This window comes from Macrobrachium nipponense, chromosome 8 (genome assembly GCF_015104395.2).
Source record: "Macrobrachium nipponense isolate FS-2020 chromosome 8, ASM1510439v2, whole genome shotgun sequence".
Classification (NCBI taxonomy): Eukaryota; Metazoa; Arthropoda; class Malacostraca; order Decapoda; family Palaemonidae; genus Macrobrachium; species Macrobrachium nipponense.
The window spans coordinates 88,409,740-88,430,039 of record NC_087203.1 but is presented as its reverse complement, the minus strand read 5'-3'; the positions used below and the strand labels follow the sequence as shown (position 1 = coordinate 88,430,039).

The 20,300-nt window shown below is 35.0% G+C and overlaps 1 protein-coding gene across 36 annotated transcripts in view; it reads right to left on the bottom strand.

Moving 5' to 3' along the window:
• Positions 1-10,142: 10,142 nt before the first annotated feature.
• LOC135222911 (protein nervous wreck-like) overlaps positions 10,143-20,300 on the bottom strand; it is a 342,896-nt gene continuing 332,738 nt past the window's right edge. For 33 of the 36 annotated variants that reach the window (XM_064261308.1, XM_064261305.1, XM_064261317.1 and 30 more), the window contains 2 exons: positions 18,932-19,031; positions 10,143-17,402 (listed from right to left, as the gene is read on the bottom strand). In XM_064261308.1, the coding sequence (XP_064117378.1) occupies positions 17,017-17,402; positions 18,932-19,031 (486 nt within the window). In that variant the 3' untranslated portion in view covers positions 10,143-17,016. Of the gene's footprint in view, positions 17,403-17,858; positions 17,932-18,931; positions 19,032-20,300 lie in introns of all 36 variants that reach the window. The other 3 variants (XM_064261335.1, XM_064261341.1, XR_010316383.1) reach the window with 2 other exon arrangements.

The window sequence follows — 20,300 nt, the reverse complement described above, 5'->3', positions numbered from 1 at the left end:
TGTCGTTTATATGCCCTTGAAAAATTACGATTGTTGAATCTGACAGTAGATTATTATTATTATTATTATTATTATTATTATTATTATTATTATTATTATTATTATTATTAATTATTAAAACGTTTTGCGTCTCCGTCCAATTATCAGGTCTCATCATTCAGATTTCAAGACATGAGCATATTTGTTCGGCGTTTCAGTCGGCTCATTTCACATGTAGGTCCATTGGACAAGGCCAACGGAAGCTACTATGTAATGCTGAGTGCTTTTAAATGCTCCGCCTTTCAGCCTTCAATGAAAAGGACGACAGAATATATGTATATTACCTATGAAGTGTTGTATCGTTCTTACCTCCTTTGTGTACAATTCCCGATAATACTATTGTGGTATATACATTCTGTAGGTATTTTGGTTTCTTACTTATTGCTGTGTTTATGGAGTAATTGCTCATGTCTTAAAATCATCATTGTTTGCTACAACCTTTTGAGCTTGCATTTTAGATTTAGGCTAGACACACACTAGGATTGGATTTGTGTGTGAAGTACATTCGTGTGTGTCATTGCAAGTCGAGGTTTTCCGTTCCGTATTGGAACGCAAATTTTACCAGGGAGTGAGAGGGAGAGTTTGTGCTAATTTAGTTTCCTTTTGTTCGATACTTACACTTGACTGTTGTATTTTATTCTTGAACTTCCCATCGTCTTTAATTTCCATGTTTTCCAAAGTTGATATCCTTTGAAATGTATCTTGGTCATTATTTACCGATGTTACATATGCTTCATAGCATAGACTTTTCTCTAATGATATTGTATTCAGTATGATTCGATGTTACAACATGAAGTAAATGATTAATTATTGAAAGAGCAGGAACACTATGATTTTCCGTTTTAATGCATCAGACGGTAAAATTTGCATTACTTTCATATACAAGTCAGAACCTATGCAATTGGGCATTCTGAAATCTTGAAGTTTGTACCGGTTATTCAGATTCCTTGAGTTAAAGATTACTCATTTTTATAAAGATATGTGCGCCGAATTATTTTGAAGGTATGTGCTGTATGAAGTTCCTGGAATTACAGGGATTTTTATAGCTTATAGTGTTGCTGTTGACTGGAAGCCACCAACATTGAAGTTATTCAAGGGTAAAGGTGGTAGTTAATATTCCACTGAGGGTATTTTGAATTTTCATTAGAAATACGGTGGAAGTCCAGTGCACCGATTGAACAGTTACTTAATTCTATAAAGTTTAAGTTGAAGGATAATGTGCAATATATATATATATATATATATATATATATATATATATATATATATATATATATATATATATATAATTTATATTTTATACGTATATGTACGTATATATATATATATATATATATATATATATATATATATATATATATATATATATATATAAATTTTCCATATACACATACATGTATATGCATATTTATATGTATATTATACATACATACATATATATATATATATATATATATATTATTTATATATTTATATATACTATATGCATGTATGTATGTATGTATTAAAGTTTACGATTCGAAGTTTATCTCGGCCTCATGAGGAAAATTATAGACGTATTATTTCCTTTTAAGAAAGTTCACTATTCACAAGAATAATGGATGCTGGGGGCAAGAATTGCCTCTTTAATGTTCACCTTTCAAAGGAAATTTGATGTTTTGTAATTTTGTAGATTGATAATTTTACTAACTAAATGACCTTGAATGTGTGCAGTCCAGATTTGATTCCACCTAATTTTGAAAAGTTTGACACAAGTAGTGCTAAGTATATTAGTAGTTTCATATTAGGCCTTGTTAAATTCGGTAGACATTAATTTGATGGTTTAACACTGAGACCTCGTTAATTCGCGGAAGCCAAGTTCACAGTAATGCAAGTGCGCACATGGTCGTGAAGAGATAAAACTAAGTTAAACATTACCTTGGTGAGTTGACATTAGCCAAAGAAGTGTTACAAATCCATGAAATTTTCGCACAAATAAATATTCGCACAAATCAACCGTTGACTTAAGTTTGGAAAAGGAAACGATTCCCTTGTCTTATTTGATCTATGTATGTTTTCTTGTGTTTAATTGTGGCTTAAAAATATTCTTTATGTTTTAATTTTCATTTATTTTTAAACCACATGTTGTTTGATGAATAATTTTAACAACTTTCGTGTTTGATATTAGTATGTTTTATATCTCTTGGACAAGTATTGACAGTCAGTAAAGTTTTATTTCCCATCCCTGCTGAAGAATCTCCTTGTTAAATATTCAGTTTTCATGTTTGTGAAATAATATAATAGTATGGTTGTTCATTCCTGTTCTTATGAGTTCCATTCAGACTTCGAGGTAAGCGAGAATTTGTCCAACTTAACTTGGTGTATAAACTGCAATGTTAGATTTTCTTTGAATTGTTTATATCCGCGACGATTCAAGTGACGTTTGATTACTAAATGAATCGTCTTTTTCGTTGAGCGTCGGTTGGTTGGCACCAGCTGTTTGACGAAAAGTCTAACGCCGGAGACGACTAGCCTTTAGGTCCATACAGACAGTGTGAAACAGGGAGCATTTACGCGTAACTCAGTACCAGTAGACCTCTAAATAGCTTCAAGGCCTACGATTGTTATTTGCTTTTAGGCTTCAGCCCTCAAACGAGGGTCTGCTCAAATCCCACGAGAGAAATTATTCCGTTAAAGTTGAACCCTCCGAACCCTTCCCTCAACCCTTAAGAGCTTCCCTCCCTGTCCATCATGGTGGTGCACCAGGCCTAGACAGTCAACATTAGGCCTTAGGCCTAATGAGAAAACCTTTAGGCTTGATATCGTAGGTGATTTTGATTACATTGGATGTCTGTTCTGACGAATTACCCTACATTTCTTGGGAAGGTATTTCGTCCTCTTCATCTCATTATTCTTTTGTTTTAATGGTGAAAATATCAGTTCAGAATCAAGCCTGGACGTTCCTTACTTAGGCCACAAGTCCATACTTTATATAGAAAATAATCAACAGGAGTGTGTGATGGTGTGTGAGTTATTCAAGGGCGTTTCCTTTCGTTGTCCTACCAAAATCGGGTCTTTGATTTCAGGATCATCAGAAGATATCAGCTTCAGCTCTTTGTATCTTTAGAAGTTACCAGGTCGTGGTTTCAGGATCCTCAAAAGACGTCAGGATTTTAGGATCCAGAACAATGTGCCAGGTCTTGATTTAATAACTCTTGGAAAACGCCAGGTCTTGGTTTAAAGACTTTGGCAAGATGACAGACCTTGAGTGTAGGATCCTTAAAAGGCTTGTATTAAAACTACGTATGCTACAACTGCAAACGCTGTTATGTGATGTCTTATCCTGATGTCACCTTTTGGCACAGTCAGTTGTGAATATCTTAAATCTTTTGTAATAAAAGTTTAAATAGAGAATGTTGCTGAAATAGTGTGTGATCTCGAGTTAACACTTGCTTAATGTATTCCTATGATGATTTATGGATGTAATACATCCAGTCTGTCCATAACCAATGTATGTTACACGATATTGTATTCTTCATAAAAGATTTTACTGCATTTGTGACTTTGGCTGTTAATCTTTCTCTTAAACCTTTTTGTTACAATTACTTCCTGGAGTCAAGCTCATCATGAGTTATAAATCATAAAAAAAAACAGGCAGCTCTTCTCCTCATAATGCTTTAATGTCGAATTGTGACTTGTATACATTATCTGTAAAAATATGTTTGCTGTAAATAAAAGTTAAATTCTTTGTAGTTATTTTGTTTTTCTCATAGTTTCGAAGCAAGGGTACACTTGTATGGTAGATTTTCCTTGGTACAAGCTCGCCTATGGAGCATACGGGTAAGACTTGAAAACATTAAATACAGATTCTGATATTTTGGTCTCGCTCATACGTGAGGGTGTGGGTCATTATAGATGCTGGAGTAGTTATGTCCGTTGCTAATCATATATATATATATATATATATATATATATATATATATATATATATATGAATATGTATATGTGTGTGTGAGTGTGTTTTTGTGTCTGTGCGCACTTTGGGCTTTCGAGGTAGCAAGAGATATTTCAGCAATCTCCGTTGGCAAACAAAATTAGCCCATGTTTATCAGTTACCTGGGTGTCCGAGAGGTTCTTGTTCAAGTATGAAAGACATCGCTTAACGTATCATTGGAATCTGATGGAGTGTGGCTAATATGTGCGGTGGTGCGTCTGAATCCCTTAGGCTGTTACTGTGTGATGTTAGTAGTTTGATTTTTTTCCCCAAGCGATGCATCAGTTTAATTATTGCATTAGACATGGAATACTGCACGCATTTACCATCTGCCCAATCTTCAGGTATTTAGACATAGACAATTATTAATGAGTTTGAATAGCATCCATGCAGCCATTTTCCTCTTACTCTCAGTCCGGTTCTTTTAGGGAAAAAGCACGTAAGCTTGAAGCTTATGTTTTAATTGTATGAAGTACTTTCAATGGTAATATTTGTTTTCCCGTATTTTTACTCCATAACACCTGAATATGTTACACACAAACACCGAAGATAGAATATTTTTAAAAGCGATATTGAAAAGACAGTTCTAGTCTTATGAGCTGGCAGTATTGCGTGCATAGGGGAGACAGCATTTCAACGGCATTGGTTGAATTGAAGGTCATGTTGAACGATGAAAAATGGGCATTCATTTTTGTATGTCTAGTAGAAAGAATAACGAATAGGTAAAGAGAAGAATCCGTGTTAAACTCGAGCGAGAATTTGTGAGTGCTCTTATATGTTTAGTAAAGTATTATACTTGAAGTATATAAAAAGAGTGCAGTAGGGATTTGACATCTGATTACATGCACGTGAGTGAAGCAGTAGAAATGGGCAATTTCATTCTCAAATGTAGATTCTTAGAAATCTTTGCCTCTGTCATTGACGTTAGGTGTCACTCAGGAATGGAAATACTGTAGATTTATACCTAAATCATCGAAGTTTCCATGTGCCTTCTCCTTGCGCCTCAGTGGCGTGATCGGTATGGTCTTAACTCGCCACCTCGGTGGCCGCGAGTTCGATTCTGTAGCATTCCATTGAGGTGTTAGGGATGTGTATTTCTGGTGATAGAAATTCACTCTCGATGTGGTTCCATGCAACGTAAAAACACCATACAAACAAGCAAACACGTGCATTCTTCAAGGCAAGGACTTGGTTTGTGTCTGTCATTTAGTAGCAATACCAATAGGTGAGTGTGTTTTCTAAATGGTTCCGAATGACAAAGATTTATTTAATGTTCAAGAAATTCCAAAAACGAACAGACGACTGAAGCTACGTATTGAAAGGCTGGGTGTTAATTTCCCTACAAAATAAAGTGAAAGGTTATTGAGTTTCGATCAACTGTGAGCTTTTACCTCATAATATCGTAAATAATGCACGATTTTAAGGCTGAGCTTCACCTTGCTTGGTGTTGTTTAGCTGTAGTAAATGAAATAAAGTCCCATTAATGAGTAATTATAAGAGTTATAGAGTGGGATGTAAAAGTGATCTTGTTGGTACTCTTTCCTACCAATCATACACTGAATTGAATGCTTAGTATTTTAATAAACATTCTATTCAGTAGAAAAGTTATTCAAAGACATTCAGCATCAATCTTTAAGAATGGGCCTGGAAAATCATTTACTACAATAAAACTTTCAACATTGTGATGGAATTATATGATGGATTAATGAAACCTTATTTCTCGTGACTTTACTTCCAAGAACAAACGTTAAACCTTTGTATATAGGAGGATATTACTTCATGATTTAAACCAAGATTGTAAATGCTTCCGTAACGTTATGACACGAATAGTTACAGGACACACCAACCGTGACTGTTTCTTTACGAAATTATTAGTTTATTTAATCTTATCAAAGTAATCTGTGCCTTACCTAATTTAAGCAGTAGCAAATTAAAATTAGGACAACTTAGACCTCGACGGTCTCGTGTTAATTTACGAGAATTGGAAGTAAGGATGACCAGTGGCTACTTTATTATTGGAGACAAGCATGTAGGCAACAACTCATTGCCAAGGGAGTACCAGTAGCATTTTTTCAGTCTCACTACAAACAAAAATAGATCATGTTTCCCCGAGTTAGTACTGTTGGTGTAGTAGCCACTGCACCTACTCAGATGAATTCGATGATGGTATTTTGTGCACAATGTCTTCACAAAGATTTCAAGTATGATTGTAATTATAATTAAAAATAGATATGCCATCTGTGATATAGATTGCATTGTTCTTTATCCACCCGATTGATTAGATGAAGTCTATTTGAAGTCTCTCTTAAAGAAAGAACCGTTACAATACAATACAATCCTTCATGATATTGCGTAACAGAGCATTCTTACTTTTAAAACAAATGAGCACAATCATCTAACAGAAATACGTTGATATACATCTGTTCGTAGTACTGATAAAAAAAAAAAACTAAGCAGCATAAACAACCACCAGAGATCACATCCATAATCATTCCAGAACAACACAATTTTGTAGAGCTTTATTATATTTACTGGAAAGAATGTGTTGAAAGTTCCAGTCCTGTTAGAAAGTTATCTTTTCAACTCATTTTATCACCTGGTACAACGTAGTTCTAGAATACACCGCAGAATATACTCTCCCTGTGATGCAGCCCGCAAAGTATTTCGGTGGAACTGTAATTGCAGTGCTAATAAGCTGAAGGTGTGAGAGTTATCTGTTTGTCCCCAGATATGAAAGGAGTCTTTAGACGGTAAAACTCTCATCAGAAATAGGTGGTTCTGAGAGGCGCATCTCATATTATTCCAATGGTTAGCATGGTTCGGGCTTCTTTGGATCGACAGTGACCTCCTGTATGCCAATATTTTTGGTCCTTTGGGATCATAGTTCTGCCAACAAAATGTGTCTAGTATTACTGCTCTTTATGTTTCTGAAATCGATTGCCCGAGCCCTAAGGAATTTCTTAGGCCTCGGGCGATCGATGTCACATTTCCACGCAATTGCTAGGCATTATTGAGGCTCAGTTTTATTGCGTAATAATGAAAGCATGGAGATCTCTACTGATGATACTGACAGAATTTCTTTCCGAATCGGTTGACCTCCACCACCCTAAGAGGTGGCAAATCTGGGTAATTGAAAGTTTCTTTTATGATTGTTTATCAAGGAATTCTCCAGGAATGGCGGCACGCATATAAGCTGACGTTTCAATATATTTGTCCCAGAAATTTGGACAAGATTTGCGACAGGGATTGAAGGTATTAGTTGTCTTATTTCTGTAAGGCACGATATTGATATATTTTTGTTGATATATTGACATAACGGTGATAGCTTGTATGTCAAAAGTTCATTGATTCCTGGCATTAAAAATTGTTTCCTAAGAAAAGTTTCAAGTTCTAGGACTTTTCATTTAGGTTATCTACGGAAAAGGTTTTATCAGATTCTGTGATGTTGATAGTGCTGATTATTGAGAAGTGCACATTTTGTGTTTGGGGATTTGTGAGAATAGTTATTAAGTACTATGGCTTTAAACGAATGTGGTATTGGAGTGAAAATTTAAGTACTGGGAGATGTTTAGTTTTTTGTGTAGATTCATGGAAAATTATTTTTACTTGCAATACCTTCTTTTCTATGGGTTTCGCGAAAGGTTGTTTGGAGTTTTACTGAAACTACCAGAGGGGCCTTGTGGGCTTAGGTAGAATGGACGTTTTGTGGTTGAATTGTGGTTTCAGATTTTCGAATGCTAGTACAGTAATCAAATTATCTATGGGGCCTCCTTTTTCGTAAAAAATATAGGAATGATATCCTGGAAAATTAATGTGCCTTTTAGAAGAAGCCTTCTTCCAGTAGTATAGTTTAATTTAGCGATTCTGATCGTCGATACATATTGAATATTTCTTCCCACATTTTCTCTCATTTCCCGTTATAATGGATTTTTGCATCATCGCTCTTGTCCAGATATCACGGTATTGTAGTATTATTGCTTCCAGGATAGCAGGATATTCATTGATGCCCTCTTAATCTCATTAGAGATTCTTCGAGAATAATGAAACTAGATTACACCTTAAGTTTCCTTTTGCTTTACTGAAATAGAATCCTCTTCAACTTCCTTGTTGAAGGAAAACCATTCAGTTCATTCAGCGCTGCTCAGAGGACGTTGCTGATCCTTTGAGAAGTGGTTTTTAGCGTGTAAACCTCACAAGATGCTTACCCTTCTGAAGACCAACAAAGTATCCAGATTGCCCAAGTTTAATGAGATAATTAAGGTCCTCCCTTTTTCCTTTAGTTTTGATAAGGAAATATTTAATTGCATTGTTGTTGTTTAAAGAATGTTGAGAATTTTAACCCTTTCTACATCGGCTTTTGTAGTATGTGGGCATTCAAAAACTCTTCCTAAAGGTTAATCTCGTATAGTGCTACTATGGACGTCACGTCACCAGTCATGATCTACTGGGATTTTTTGTGAATACTTCTGCCGCACAATTGCAGCACAACAGTCTTTTTGTGAATGATTTTTCATTCTTCCACAAGTGAATGAACTTTGTAAGTTTAATACTTAGTGTTTCAATGTTTTCGTAAACAATTTTGTGGTTTAATTCCTCCATGGGTTTGCATGAAGGTAACTGGTGTAGGTAAATGGTTCTATTTGGATGGCCTTTAGGATGAGAGATGATTTGCTCTGCTCAGAACATTAGTATATACTGCAGTAGCATCTTTCAATCTTTATATGATCAAGACCACGAAGATTACTGAGGCTTTATCTCCGTTATAAGCCATTTCTTGGTCAAGAGTTAGGATTTTTATGGAAATGATTCTGTAGGTGTGGGTTTATTCGTTTGCTAAGTGAAAATTTAAGGTTACTCAAGGAATGCATCGGTGAAAACTGTATGTACAATAACACCATACTTCTAGTGAGTCAGTCAGCAACGCAAGTAATGGAACAATAGTTTCAAGTAATATTTAATCTTTAGTTTTTAATGGACTTTTGTTTATGATGACAGATTTCTATTTCAAAAATAATTTTTAAAAGTATTTTAATTTTTGTACAATATGTTTGAGAGTTTGTTCCTATTTTTGATGGATGATTTTTGTTTCTAAAATCATTCAGAAAATTGGCTAAAATAAGACAATGTATTTAAAATTAAAATCGGTTAAAAAATTAATTTGAATTCACTAACTTTGATAGCTTTTCCCTCTTTTTGATGTCTAATTTTTATTTCAAAAATTATTTAAAAAATCGCCTAGAAATAGAACGTAAAATGTTTGAAAAATACATCTATAAATTTGTACAAAATATTATTAAGTATATTTCCTTTCTTTATTATTTTGGCTATTTTTTGTTTCAAAAATCAATATAAAAATTCGCTAAAAAAAAGGGGGAAAAACGGAATAAATACAGCATTTTAAGAATTTTCGCCCTTATTTCGATGACTGATTTTTATTTAAAAAATAATTTAATAAAAATATGAAAATGAATATAACATTAAAATTTAAACAAAAGCTAAAATCATTCATCAAAAAGATGCCAAAAAAAATATTGTATATAAATTCAAATAAGGTTTTTAGTTTCATTTTTTGTCCTTTTTTATGCGATTTTCATAATTAGTTATCAAAATGGGGTGAAAAACTCCCAAAAATTTTAGTTCATAATTTTTTTCAAACCGTTCTTTTATATTATATTTATTGTCCTGATTTAGGTAATTTTCGAAATGATTATGGAAATAGAAGTCAGAATTAAATCGAATGTAAAATTATCATGAATGTTGTATTTTTTCCCCCTTTTTAGGTGATTTTTATAATGATTCTTGACACCAAAATCTTGCATCATAGAAGACTTGGGCAGTTATAATTAGAAATTCTCTTATTTCTTTTAAGAACAACATTTAATATTTTCATTGACTGTATTTTTTCCTACGGCCCCCTTGCTGCTCTTTTCTCTAAATATTTTCGTGATTTTTTTTTCCATTTATTGATTGGATCTGTGTTTCAGTAGATTTCTACGCTTTATATTGGCAGTGTTAAGAAACAGGATCCCAATCAAAATATGTATTTTTTTTTTACCTTATATCATTATGTATGTTTGTTTAAATATAAATTAAGATTTGTGAGAAAGTTTGCCGAATAAAACAACAAGAATTCTATCACCTATTTATTGACACATTCACTGTACACAACACGTCCTTACTCCACAGACTTTAGATACTGTATTTAAAACCTTTATACCAGAGAGAAAGAAACGGAGACCGAGAAATGTAGTGAGATATGGTTTTTTTCCCCTAAACAGTTTTTTTTATGCATTAATTTTTATTTCCCTTGTTTTTCGTTTCACAGCTGAAGTAATCACTAATCTTTCGACACCTGGTTTTCCAACCAGCGTCTGTAATGTGATGATAGAATTAGTCGATGAAAAATGAGCTTATTTTATTGCTGAGGGATTTCGATATTATTGTGTTCACCATTTTGATAGGAACATACACGTTATTAGGATTGATAGCAGTAATGGTAATAATAATAGCAATAGCAGTAATAGTAGCGACTATGGTAATGTAGTAGTTGTAATGTTTGTTTTTTTCTTTTGTAAAAGTTCTTTTTGAAATAATAACTGAATGCAAGTTCGTCCAATTCCCGTCATCTGTAAGGCACATAAGATTTTGGCTGAACAGCTGAGAATAAACGTGACGGTAAATGAATCAAGTGACAACATTCTGAGGCAGACAATGCAGGTGTTGAGGATGTCGGCAATGGAATGAATGAGTGAACAGCTTTACAACGACTGTTATCCTGCCTTTATTAGAATCAGGGAAGGGTCGAGAGAGACGTGCAGATAGCTAGATCGACAGACTAAGAGAGAGAGAGAGAGAGAGAGAGAGAGAGAGAGAAAGAGAGAGAGAGAGAGAGAGAGAGAGCATGAGAAACCGAGGCACATGTAATATAACAACGATGAGAGGCAGAGGAAACTGAACTTTTTTAAAGACTTTGAACTCTCCAGATGATCGTTGACCACGAGAGGCTGCATTCAAGTACTATTTAAAATTATGTAACTTTTTTTTTTATGAAAGAAAGACGGGAACGGTTAGGAATTGTTCTGTTTTCTGTGGCATGAATTAACGGGAAAATGATGGCACAAACTGACCCGAAACTCTTATGGTGACAAATAGAATCCTTTTTGAACTTGCTGAAGAGGTCGCTTATTTAAAGCGTTTATAATTTGGGTATTATCCTGAATGGCCCCATGTTGGTTTATGAAAGGCTTTTGTACGCGAAATGGTTGTATCCCAGGGTAGACACGTAAGAAGGTTTTACAAGCAAAAAGTTATTACTTCTGGGTTGTTTTCTGAGTGGGCTGTGCATACGGGGCTTGTACCCCAGGGTCTATAATGGAATTGCCTGTACGTAACTAATGTCGGTAGCCATGATTTGAGTTATGACAAGGCTGTGTTCTAAAGTATTGTGCCAGTTTTTTTTTATATGGTTATGAATTGTATATATGACGAACGTATCAGTTAGGCTGTGAAAGGGAAGATCAGACGTTATTAATTGTCATTATAAAGGGGAAAGAATCCGCTACTTTTATCTGTTTAACAGTGTTGAAACGATTAGCATTATTTAGTTGCATTGTTCTTACTATAGAAAGTTATATACGATATGTGAACCGGAAATACGAACTCTTCTCTTGTAAAACCGCTCCATGTGCAGGAGCTATGGATACAAGTTATCAAAATGTATATATATGCTCTACCTTGCGAGTAATCTACCTTACGAGCCTATTAGACGTCGACGCTTTACAAATTCTTGAATGGATTTCTTTATCTTTAGAATTTTGAGAGATGATAATGTTACGAAGTTGGTCATTGTTTACAGTAATGATTAAAACTCGTGTAAAGTTCCTTTTCAGTGAATCGCGGTCGTTGTGTCTTTTTAAAGATCTTTGATTAATTCTTAATTGTTAAAGTGTGATACTTTTTTTGTCAATCGGCCATACGTAGGTGCTGGCTGTTGTGAACTGCTTTGAACGCATTGCTTTTTTGCTCATTAGGAGAATGTTTTTCACTGAATATTTGCCTGGGGAATAAATTCTTTTACACGGGTGATTTTGTGAGAGGTTATGGCTGGATATCGACTAATGTCCGTTGACGGTAAAAGAATAGTAAAAGGAATTATCTTCGTAAAATGCGAAACTGCCAGAATGAAAGGATGTAAGATTAGAAAGAGTGATGATGTTAGAGAAGGTGTGATGGTGATAATGAAAGAAAACAGTTTTGTAACTTACAGTTATGGTTTGTTAATTGTTATTTATCTGTTACACAAGTAGTGAATTTCAGCTTCTAAATGAAATTCTGTGACAATAAATACTGTTTTTTCAGTAATTAGCAGCTCTAGAGTCACAAGACCATCTAAGGTGTTTGTATACATGCATATATAATTCATATATGGATGCACACATGCACATACCAATATGAATACATATGTAATTATATATATATGTATATATATACATACATATACATATAGATTATTATTATTACAAGTGTCACTTTCTCTGAAATCCTTAAACACCTAATACAAAATTATGCCAATAAAGAACAAAGTGTTTGTCAATGATTCTATAATATCTACTATACATAACAATTAATATTAACCATATATTCTCTTTTCGACATCACATTTGAAAACAGCGTAGATTAATGGTACAGGTTTCCCTGCGTGCAATTTGTTCAACAGCAACAGCCTGGGGATCCAGTTATTTTCGACTTTCCAATAAAATCCCCACGACAAAATGGGAAATGGTTAATTTCTATGAGAACATATACCTAGTAAGTACTTGGTTTTCTAGTCGCTGACGCATGACCTAAACCTAGCATGAATGAAAGTGATTGAATTAACTGATAACCTATTTTGGTCCTCTTGTCTGTTTTACATGTGAGAGCGCCTCCAGAAGAGCAGGCAAGATCAAGATGCGGCATTTCGACTGTTTACTTCGAACCGTAGATAGGGAACTACCAATAATAATATTCTGAGGCTGGGAGTCTTGCAGGGCGCAAGATGGAAAGCAAGAAAGGAAGTCTCGAAATCGGCTCTTTTGACCATCATCGCCTTCGGGTGCAGCAGCAGCGGCGGCAGCAGCAGCGTCTGAACTATTCGTAAACGTAATAGTATTAATGGAAACACTGGTAGAGTTAAAAAGGCATTTATGGCTTTAGGCTGTAAATATATCTTTTGTGCGATGGATGATGATGGAAAGGTTTGTCTTTTGTACAGCAAGCTGGAGCAGCTGCCATGGCCATGCGTTGTACCACGAGTATTCGATTCGAAGCTTCTTACGCGATGCTTTGCATAAGCGGACACTTCATCGTCGCCTGACTGACAGTGTGAGGTGAAAGGGTTGGTTCTCTCCGGCATATGGCGGGTGTTACACACACAAAAAAAGATTCTTTCGCGATCTCCTCTTAGGCGTCTGCAGGACATAACGACTTAAGGGCCGCGCGAGGATCGTTTAATTCCCGGCGATACGAAGCCGTCCACTGATATGATGCTTAGTAGATTTTAAACTTTTCCGGTGACCGATGAATAACTCCAAGAAAACAGAGAATTGAAACATCGTCTGTCATCTTCCAACTGCACATACAACGAAGGATTTCTCGTTTGTCTCGAACGGCTGTACAAACGTGCCTATAAATTTAATTTTCCTTCTATTCCTTTTGAGATTTAGCGTACATCTTGGTAAATGAGTTACTTCGATTAATTTTAGATTACATCTTGACAACACCACTCCCATTTTAACTTGACTAAACAACACATACACACGATTGCATGCATACCAATACAGAATCGAATCTAACAACACTCATTCAGTACTGACGTAAGTGCATGTGGAACAACTTTAAACACATCATTATTCATTTATATATATATATATATATATATATATATATATATATATATATATATATATATATATATATATATATATCTGCTCGCCGCTACCTTTCACGGCATATTTGAAATGTACATCAGAATATAAAGTTTGTGTGAGTCAATCGCAGTTATACAAAGCCTTCAGTGTCCGCAAACGAGCCACTGGAAATTATCATCATTCGTATTTAATATTTTTATTTTTTTTATTAATCAGTAGTTCGAAACTACTCACAACAACAAATCTAACAAGAAGGTAATCACACGTCCGTGTGGTCTCAAATCGACGCCAGGTCGTTCTTGTAGCATGACCATCGCAGCGTCTTTGTCATGGAAGTCAGGAAGCATTATTATGCAAGGGAAATTATTCAGTTAGCCGGGATTGACGGGGAGGAGAGAGAGAGAGAGAGAGAGAGAGAGAGAGAGAGAGAGAGAGAGAGGTGCACCTATGCAAAGTGAGCACGGACAACAAATATACTAGTGACTTTCTGACGTCCATGACTAGGAAGCGACTGGTGAGACGGTGGTCATCGTAGGCAAACGACCTTGGACACTAACTAAACCCGCCTTACATGCGGCGCCTCCGAACTCTACACAAGAGCACTTGGAAATATGAAAACCCTAATATCTTACCAGTACATATTTTTATTTTCTCATTATTTTGTCTGACCAAAATCCAGACCGAATCTATGTTATTCACAAAATGTAACTTCCATCTACAGTGAACGGGGTAGTGAATCTCTATAGTAAACGAATTCTTCCTTGGTGTTTTCTGAGCTTCACTGGCCGTGAATTTCCTGACGTCCGTCTCAGCATTTACAAATGCAGTTCGAGAGGTGGGACGGTTCCTTCATTATATGAACCTGGCCATGCTTTTTGTTACGGTCTCTATATTTGATAGCAATCGTGGCGGTCTTTCAGTGCACTGAGTAAGAAGAATTAGCTCATGCTGGTAAGAGAGGACAGGGGACTCTCTTCGACTATGTACAGAGGAATTTAGCTTACGATTGAAAAAAGGACTTCTAATCACAGAAGAGCACTTCCTTTATAAGAAGAAATGGACTTCTTTATCGCTACAATTATCAGGGCAACATGAACTACGGTTACTGTGGAAATAGGAAAGAACAATCTTTGAAGAAGGGGGCAGAATTTCGGCTGCCAGCTATTTTTCATATTGAAGAACACTATTTCTTAGCACTTCAGGAAACTGATATTATTTCAGCATGAAAGAGCAAGATTAAATTTTCGGGACTTTTGTTTGGTTGAGATTGTAAGGTCTGTCTTGAGTTTGCGTGGAAACACAAAAGCTTTGATCAGAGGACAGGTATTATGTGGAATAATCAGGTTTTAAGCTAAGTAAATAACCTGCTAATGATATTTGCTTCCTTTTAACCCAAACATGATTTCTGCCGTTTTCTCATAATTGAATTAATACTTTCATGACATTGGATTGATAGTGGATATTTGCTCTGCAAAAAAAAAAAAAAAAAGAATATAACTTTATTTGGTAGCATCCAAAAACCTTGGCAAACTGATCCCTTTATAGTTTTCGGGAGACACAATGCTTCTTAGAGATTGAAATTGTTTTTTAAGTGAATGGCATTATATTAAGCAGAACTTCACACTTTAATTCAGAGGAAGAGGCTAAATTATTTGTATGGAGGTGGTAGCAATAGTCCATTAGTTGTAGACGTGGAGAACCATGCACAAATGGGATATTTTACGTGCCTTACGCGATGTAAGTCCAGCTTCAATTTCTAGCAACAAGTCAGTTGAGAGTCCAGGGTACAGAGCAGCTGTACTAGCAGAGTTGTTGAGGGTTCATAGACATTTGACAGAGAAAGAGAGAGATAAGAAGTACACTTTTGAATTTGTTACAAACAGAATACTTCTGATTCTATAAACTTTTCAAAACAGCAACATATATTAGATTGAATAAACATACAGCGAATCTCTACTCATTGAAGAAATTACGAGTCACACACTAGTCAAAGAATTGAAGAACTACAATATCATACATTAAATCTGCAATCATTCTCGTATCCTAAGGTTATCTTATTCAAAAAATAACCTAGTCAACAAATAGCAACTTTCTCAGCGGCAAATGATTCCATGTAAACTGTTGCAGTCAGTAAGATAACTTCACAATATGTGAGAGATCAAAGGTTTCATAAACAAACCTAATTTCTGAATGGTGGTTACCTAAGGTACGTTCTTTTAAAATATTTACAACAGGCTTTTCTCTCTTGCTATCAAGAGAAAACAGAGTAAAACAGTCATCCCATACAACAATTCCTTTTTGCGTGTTACACACCAGAATATTCATCAAGTAAACATAGTTAGAACAGCATAGCCTTAAGAGATGATAAAACACTGAGAGATAATGATGATGATGATCATGTCAAGATATGCACAAAGATTATATTTTTTTCTTCAACACCTGACACTTAGTTTATCATGTATGTAACCATGGAAAGAAGGGTCGTCCGGAGTACACGAACACATACAGCTGTAGAAACTTGGACTGGTGATGGTGGTGGCCAGAGAGTGACTTCTTCCATCATTCCCCTTCACTGTTTGTTCAAGATATGACTATTGTTTGGTCGTCTTGAGTTCACATTTTCTTCATCTTGAAGCAACGCTACAAAATTGACGGATATAAGTGTGCCTTGTTCTCAGGTTTAGGAATCTGTGTCACTCCTGCCGTCACTGAGGTGGATTTCTAACGCCAACATGTTTCTGGAACATTTCACAGGACATATTTTGTGTTTCTCATTTGCCATCTCACAGAAAAGAGAATTCCCAGACTAACAGTGAATACTGAAGACCTCTGATATGCGTCAAGTGACAGACGCGTATTATTACTTTTTTCCGTTAACCTTCTTCTGTTTCAGTTACACATAGATTCATATATGAATATTTAAACTTGCAGTCTTGTTAAATGAAAATACATAACTCCCAAAATGCATGTAGCCCATTTCTTCTGTTTTCAGGAATCAAGAGTGTGTGCAGTTTTATATTGTTATGAAATGACAACTATGTATATTAGATGATTTACAGAAAACACTGTGGACTCTCATTTCCCCAAAATGATTCATTAAGCATTAGATTCCTTAATTCTTTCTAATGTTTTGAGTTTCTCAGGATCAAGATCTGGGGGTCCGTCACTCGGACTGGGCGACTTTGGCGAAGATGATCGCTCCGAATCAATATCTCTGGCTCCTCCTTCGGCCCCTTCCATTTCCATTCTCATTTCCATGGGTCCTTCAGGAGCTGGAGGAGGAGGGGGCTGCCTTCCCTCGTCGTCGAGAACGAGTGCTTCTCCCTCGCACTCTGACCTTCCGATCTCTGGGTAAGGTTCGTCGTCATTTGGGTCCTGGTCAGCCTCTGCTCTCGAGTCTTCGCCACCACCTCCCAGATCATCATCTTGATTCTCCACCATTGGCGTTGCAGCTGTGATGATGATTTGGGCAACGCCTAGACCTGTGGCGTTGCAGTTTGGAAGTGGCATCAGTCAACAGAATTTGCAGGGACAAATAAGCTTTGTAGTTTTAAGGCTATGGTTAAGCTCACATTTTACAGTTTAATGTATCACTAACTTATATATGCAATTTACTGTTACATGTATTATCACTAGTACATTTCTCAATATTTTAGGTTCAATGACACATGAATCATGTAATACTGGATTAACTGTGAATAAAAACTTCTGTGCGTGGCGTCTACTCTATATAAACAGAGAAAAGTGTGCGCTTACTAATATGGATACTGTAATGTGACTGTCAAGCATCATATAGGAAATAAATTTCTTGTGTGACACTCTCCTTTCCCACATGCAATGGCTTTGGGGAAGGCCCTTTGACGAGGGACTTCGAGGAGGAGGAGGAGGTGGAGGTGGAGGAGGATCTATAACTTTAGCAGTTCTACACAATCACATACCAGGATGCTCCAACACCTGACAAACTGAGGATCCAATTCGTGCTTTACGGCTTGCAGAAACCCGCTCCCATTTCTACGGTAATAAAAACAGACACACACCAATATCCAAACTACTATTGTTAGTCTGGTTTGTTTTAGTTTTTTTCTTAAGGCAAGAAATGGGTTCAGGCTTTTCTACGTGTTTGTCTTGTTGCTCAATGTGAGAAGATATTTATACAGGGAAAGGAGAAGGAGAGCTCGTGAAAGTAAAGATTGTGTGAGGTTATGTTAATATATATATATATTATATTATATATATTAATATGATAATATATAATATTATATTCTATATATATATATATATATATTAATATATGTATATTATGATATACAATATAATTTTATACACATATATAGATAATATATAATATATATATGATATATATATATATATATATATATATATATAGATATCAGATATAGAGATGAATAAAATATAATGTATACACATAATATATTATTAATATTATATAATTATATTATAATATATATATATATATATATAATATATATATATATAATAGTATATATATATATAGACTATATATAATGGTAAAGATATAGTAAGTGAGAGAGAGAATTTTATGTGAAGAAGACAGACAGTATAAAGCCCTTTTGAAAGCCAACATTTAGTTTACTACTTATATCCTAAAGCTATTAACTTCCATGCTTATGCAGTAATCAATATTGTATGAAATTAGGATAAACGGAAATAAATATTCATCTGAAACTGTTAATGCGTGTTGGAAAAAATGTGAATAGATATTCTTCTGTGAATGATGATGCTAATTACAATCATTATCGAAGCGTCATTCAAAAAACTCTTAAAAATAATGAATGCTCTATTATCCACAGTTAGTCAGGAAAAGTGAGAAGCTACGCAAAAGTATAAATGCAAAGAAAATGAAAGCCATGCTACTGCAGTATCAATTAAAATTATTTCTCGTGAAAATTATTTTTTTACAATAAAGATAAGTTTTAATTGTAATGAAATAAGTGTGTACAGACCCCCATTCAGTCGAGTGATTACTCACCATCACTTGATTTGCTGCTCTCGTCGAAAGGGAATTTGGAATGTTTTTCCTTCTTCGTCGACCCTTTGCTGCCCCTGCTCTTCCTCCCGGAGGCGTCCCGCTGCGGGGAGAGAACCGTAGTGAATCAGTGTCATTCCAGATCTGGCTGTGCAGTGAATGCAATCAATCCCCTTCGAAGGCATGATGATTTTATTCAATTCATTTTTGTTAATTGATTTCATTTCGGGGGGATTGAACTCTGAAAGTCAGTTCCGAAATGTAGGCAGAAATTTGAATTCAACACACATGACAGACTATAAAATTGTATGCTATAGAAAAGAATGGCAAAATCTTGGTAGGAGTCATCATTGTAAGGAAAACTTAAGCAATCATGGAACTGCACAACACTCAGTGCCAAAATCGTTAGCTCATCACTTGAAAAAGCTAGATATAAATCGTCGAAGCTAAGAATCTATTGATGGAACATACAAATCGCATGCCTTGCATGATTTAAAATATCAGAAGACTATTCTTCCTATTTATATAGGTGAGGTCGCCTTGATGGCAACTTTCACTGGAAAATAACTTATTAGAGCATCCTTCAGCAAAAAAAAAAATAAATAAATGAATAAATTAAAAAAATAAAGAAGAAATAATCGGGACCCTAGAAACATTCTAAGTCCCCGATTACCTTTCTTGCAATAAATGCTCATTATCCTTTGGGTGGTGCTTAGAACGGCACAAAACGAGCATGCTGCAGAATTCTGCTATTTAGTTCAAAGGTCTGCTATTTATTGAGTAGCTAAAGAGAGTCTATTTTGCATTTTTACTATGCAGTAGCTATGAAATCTTGTAGGATTTGTTGCAGTTTGAGCTCCAGAACAAGAAAAGGAAGTTTATCGTCAGGCAGAATAGGAAAAGTTGAGATAATCTAGTCATATATATATATATATATATATATATATATATATATATATATATATATATATATATATATATATCATATACATATGCATACATGTATAATCACTATGGCTGCTCGAACTTCTAGAGAGACTATGCAAAAAGACTTTAATTTGGCGGAATGTTATTAAGAGCTTGAGGTAAATATAAACCTACCTTGTTATTTTCTCGTGCGAGTGTTAGGATACACTGATCTGCCTTATGATTGTCATTTGCTAAATACTGAAACAATTCGTTTTAAGTCATTTAAGAATACTCACTCTCTTGTCATGCTCATATTTTTCTCGATAATTTTTAATGGGAGCAATCTGAAATAATGTGTTCATGGACGGTCTTTGACTGGAAATAATGCTTTAAGAAAATAGCTTGTCTGCAATAGATTAAAGAACAATAACATTCATGATTTGATTTGTGTTACTGTATGATT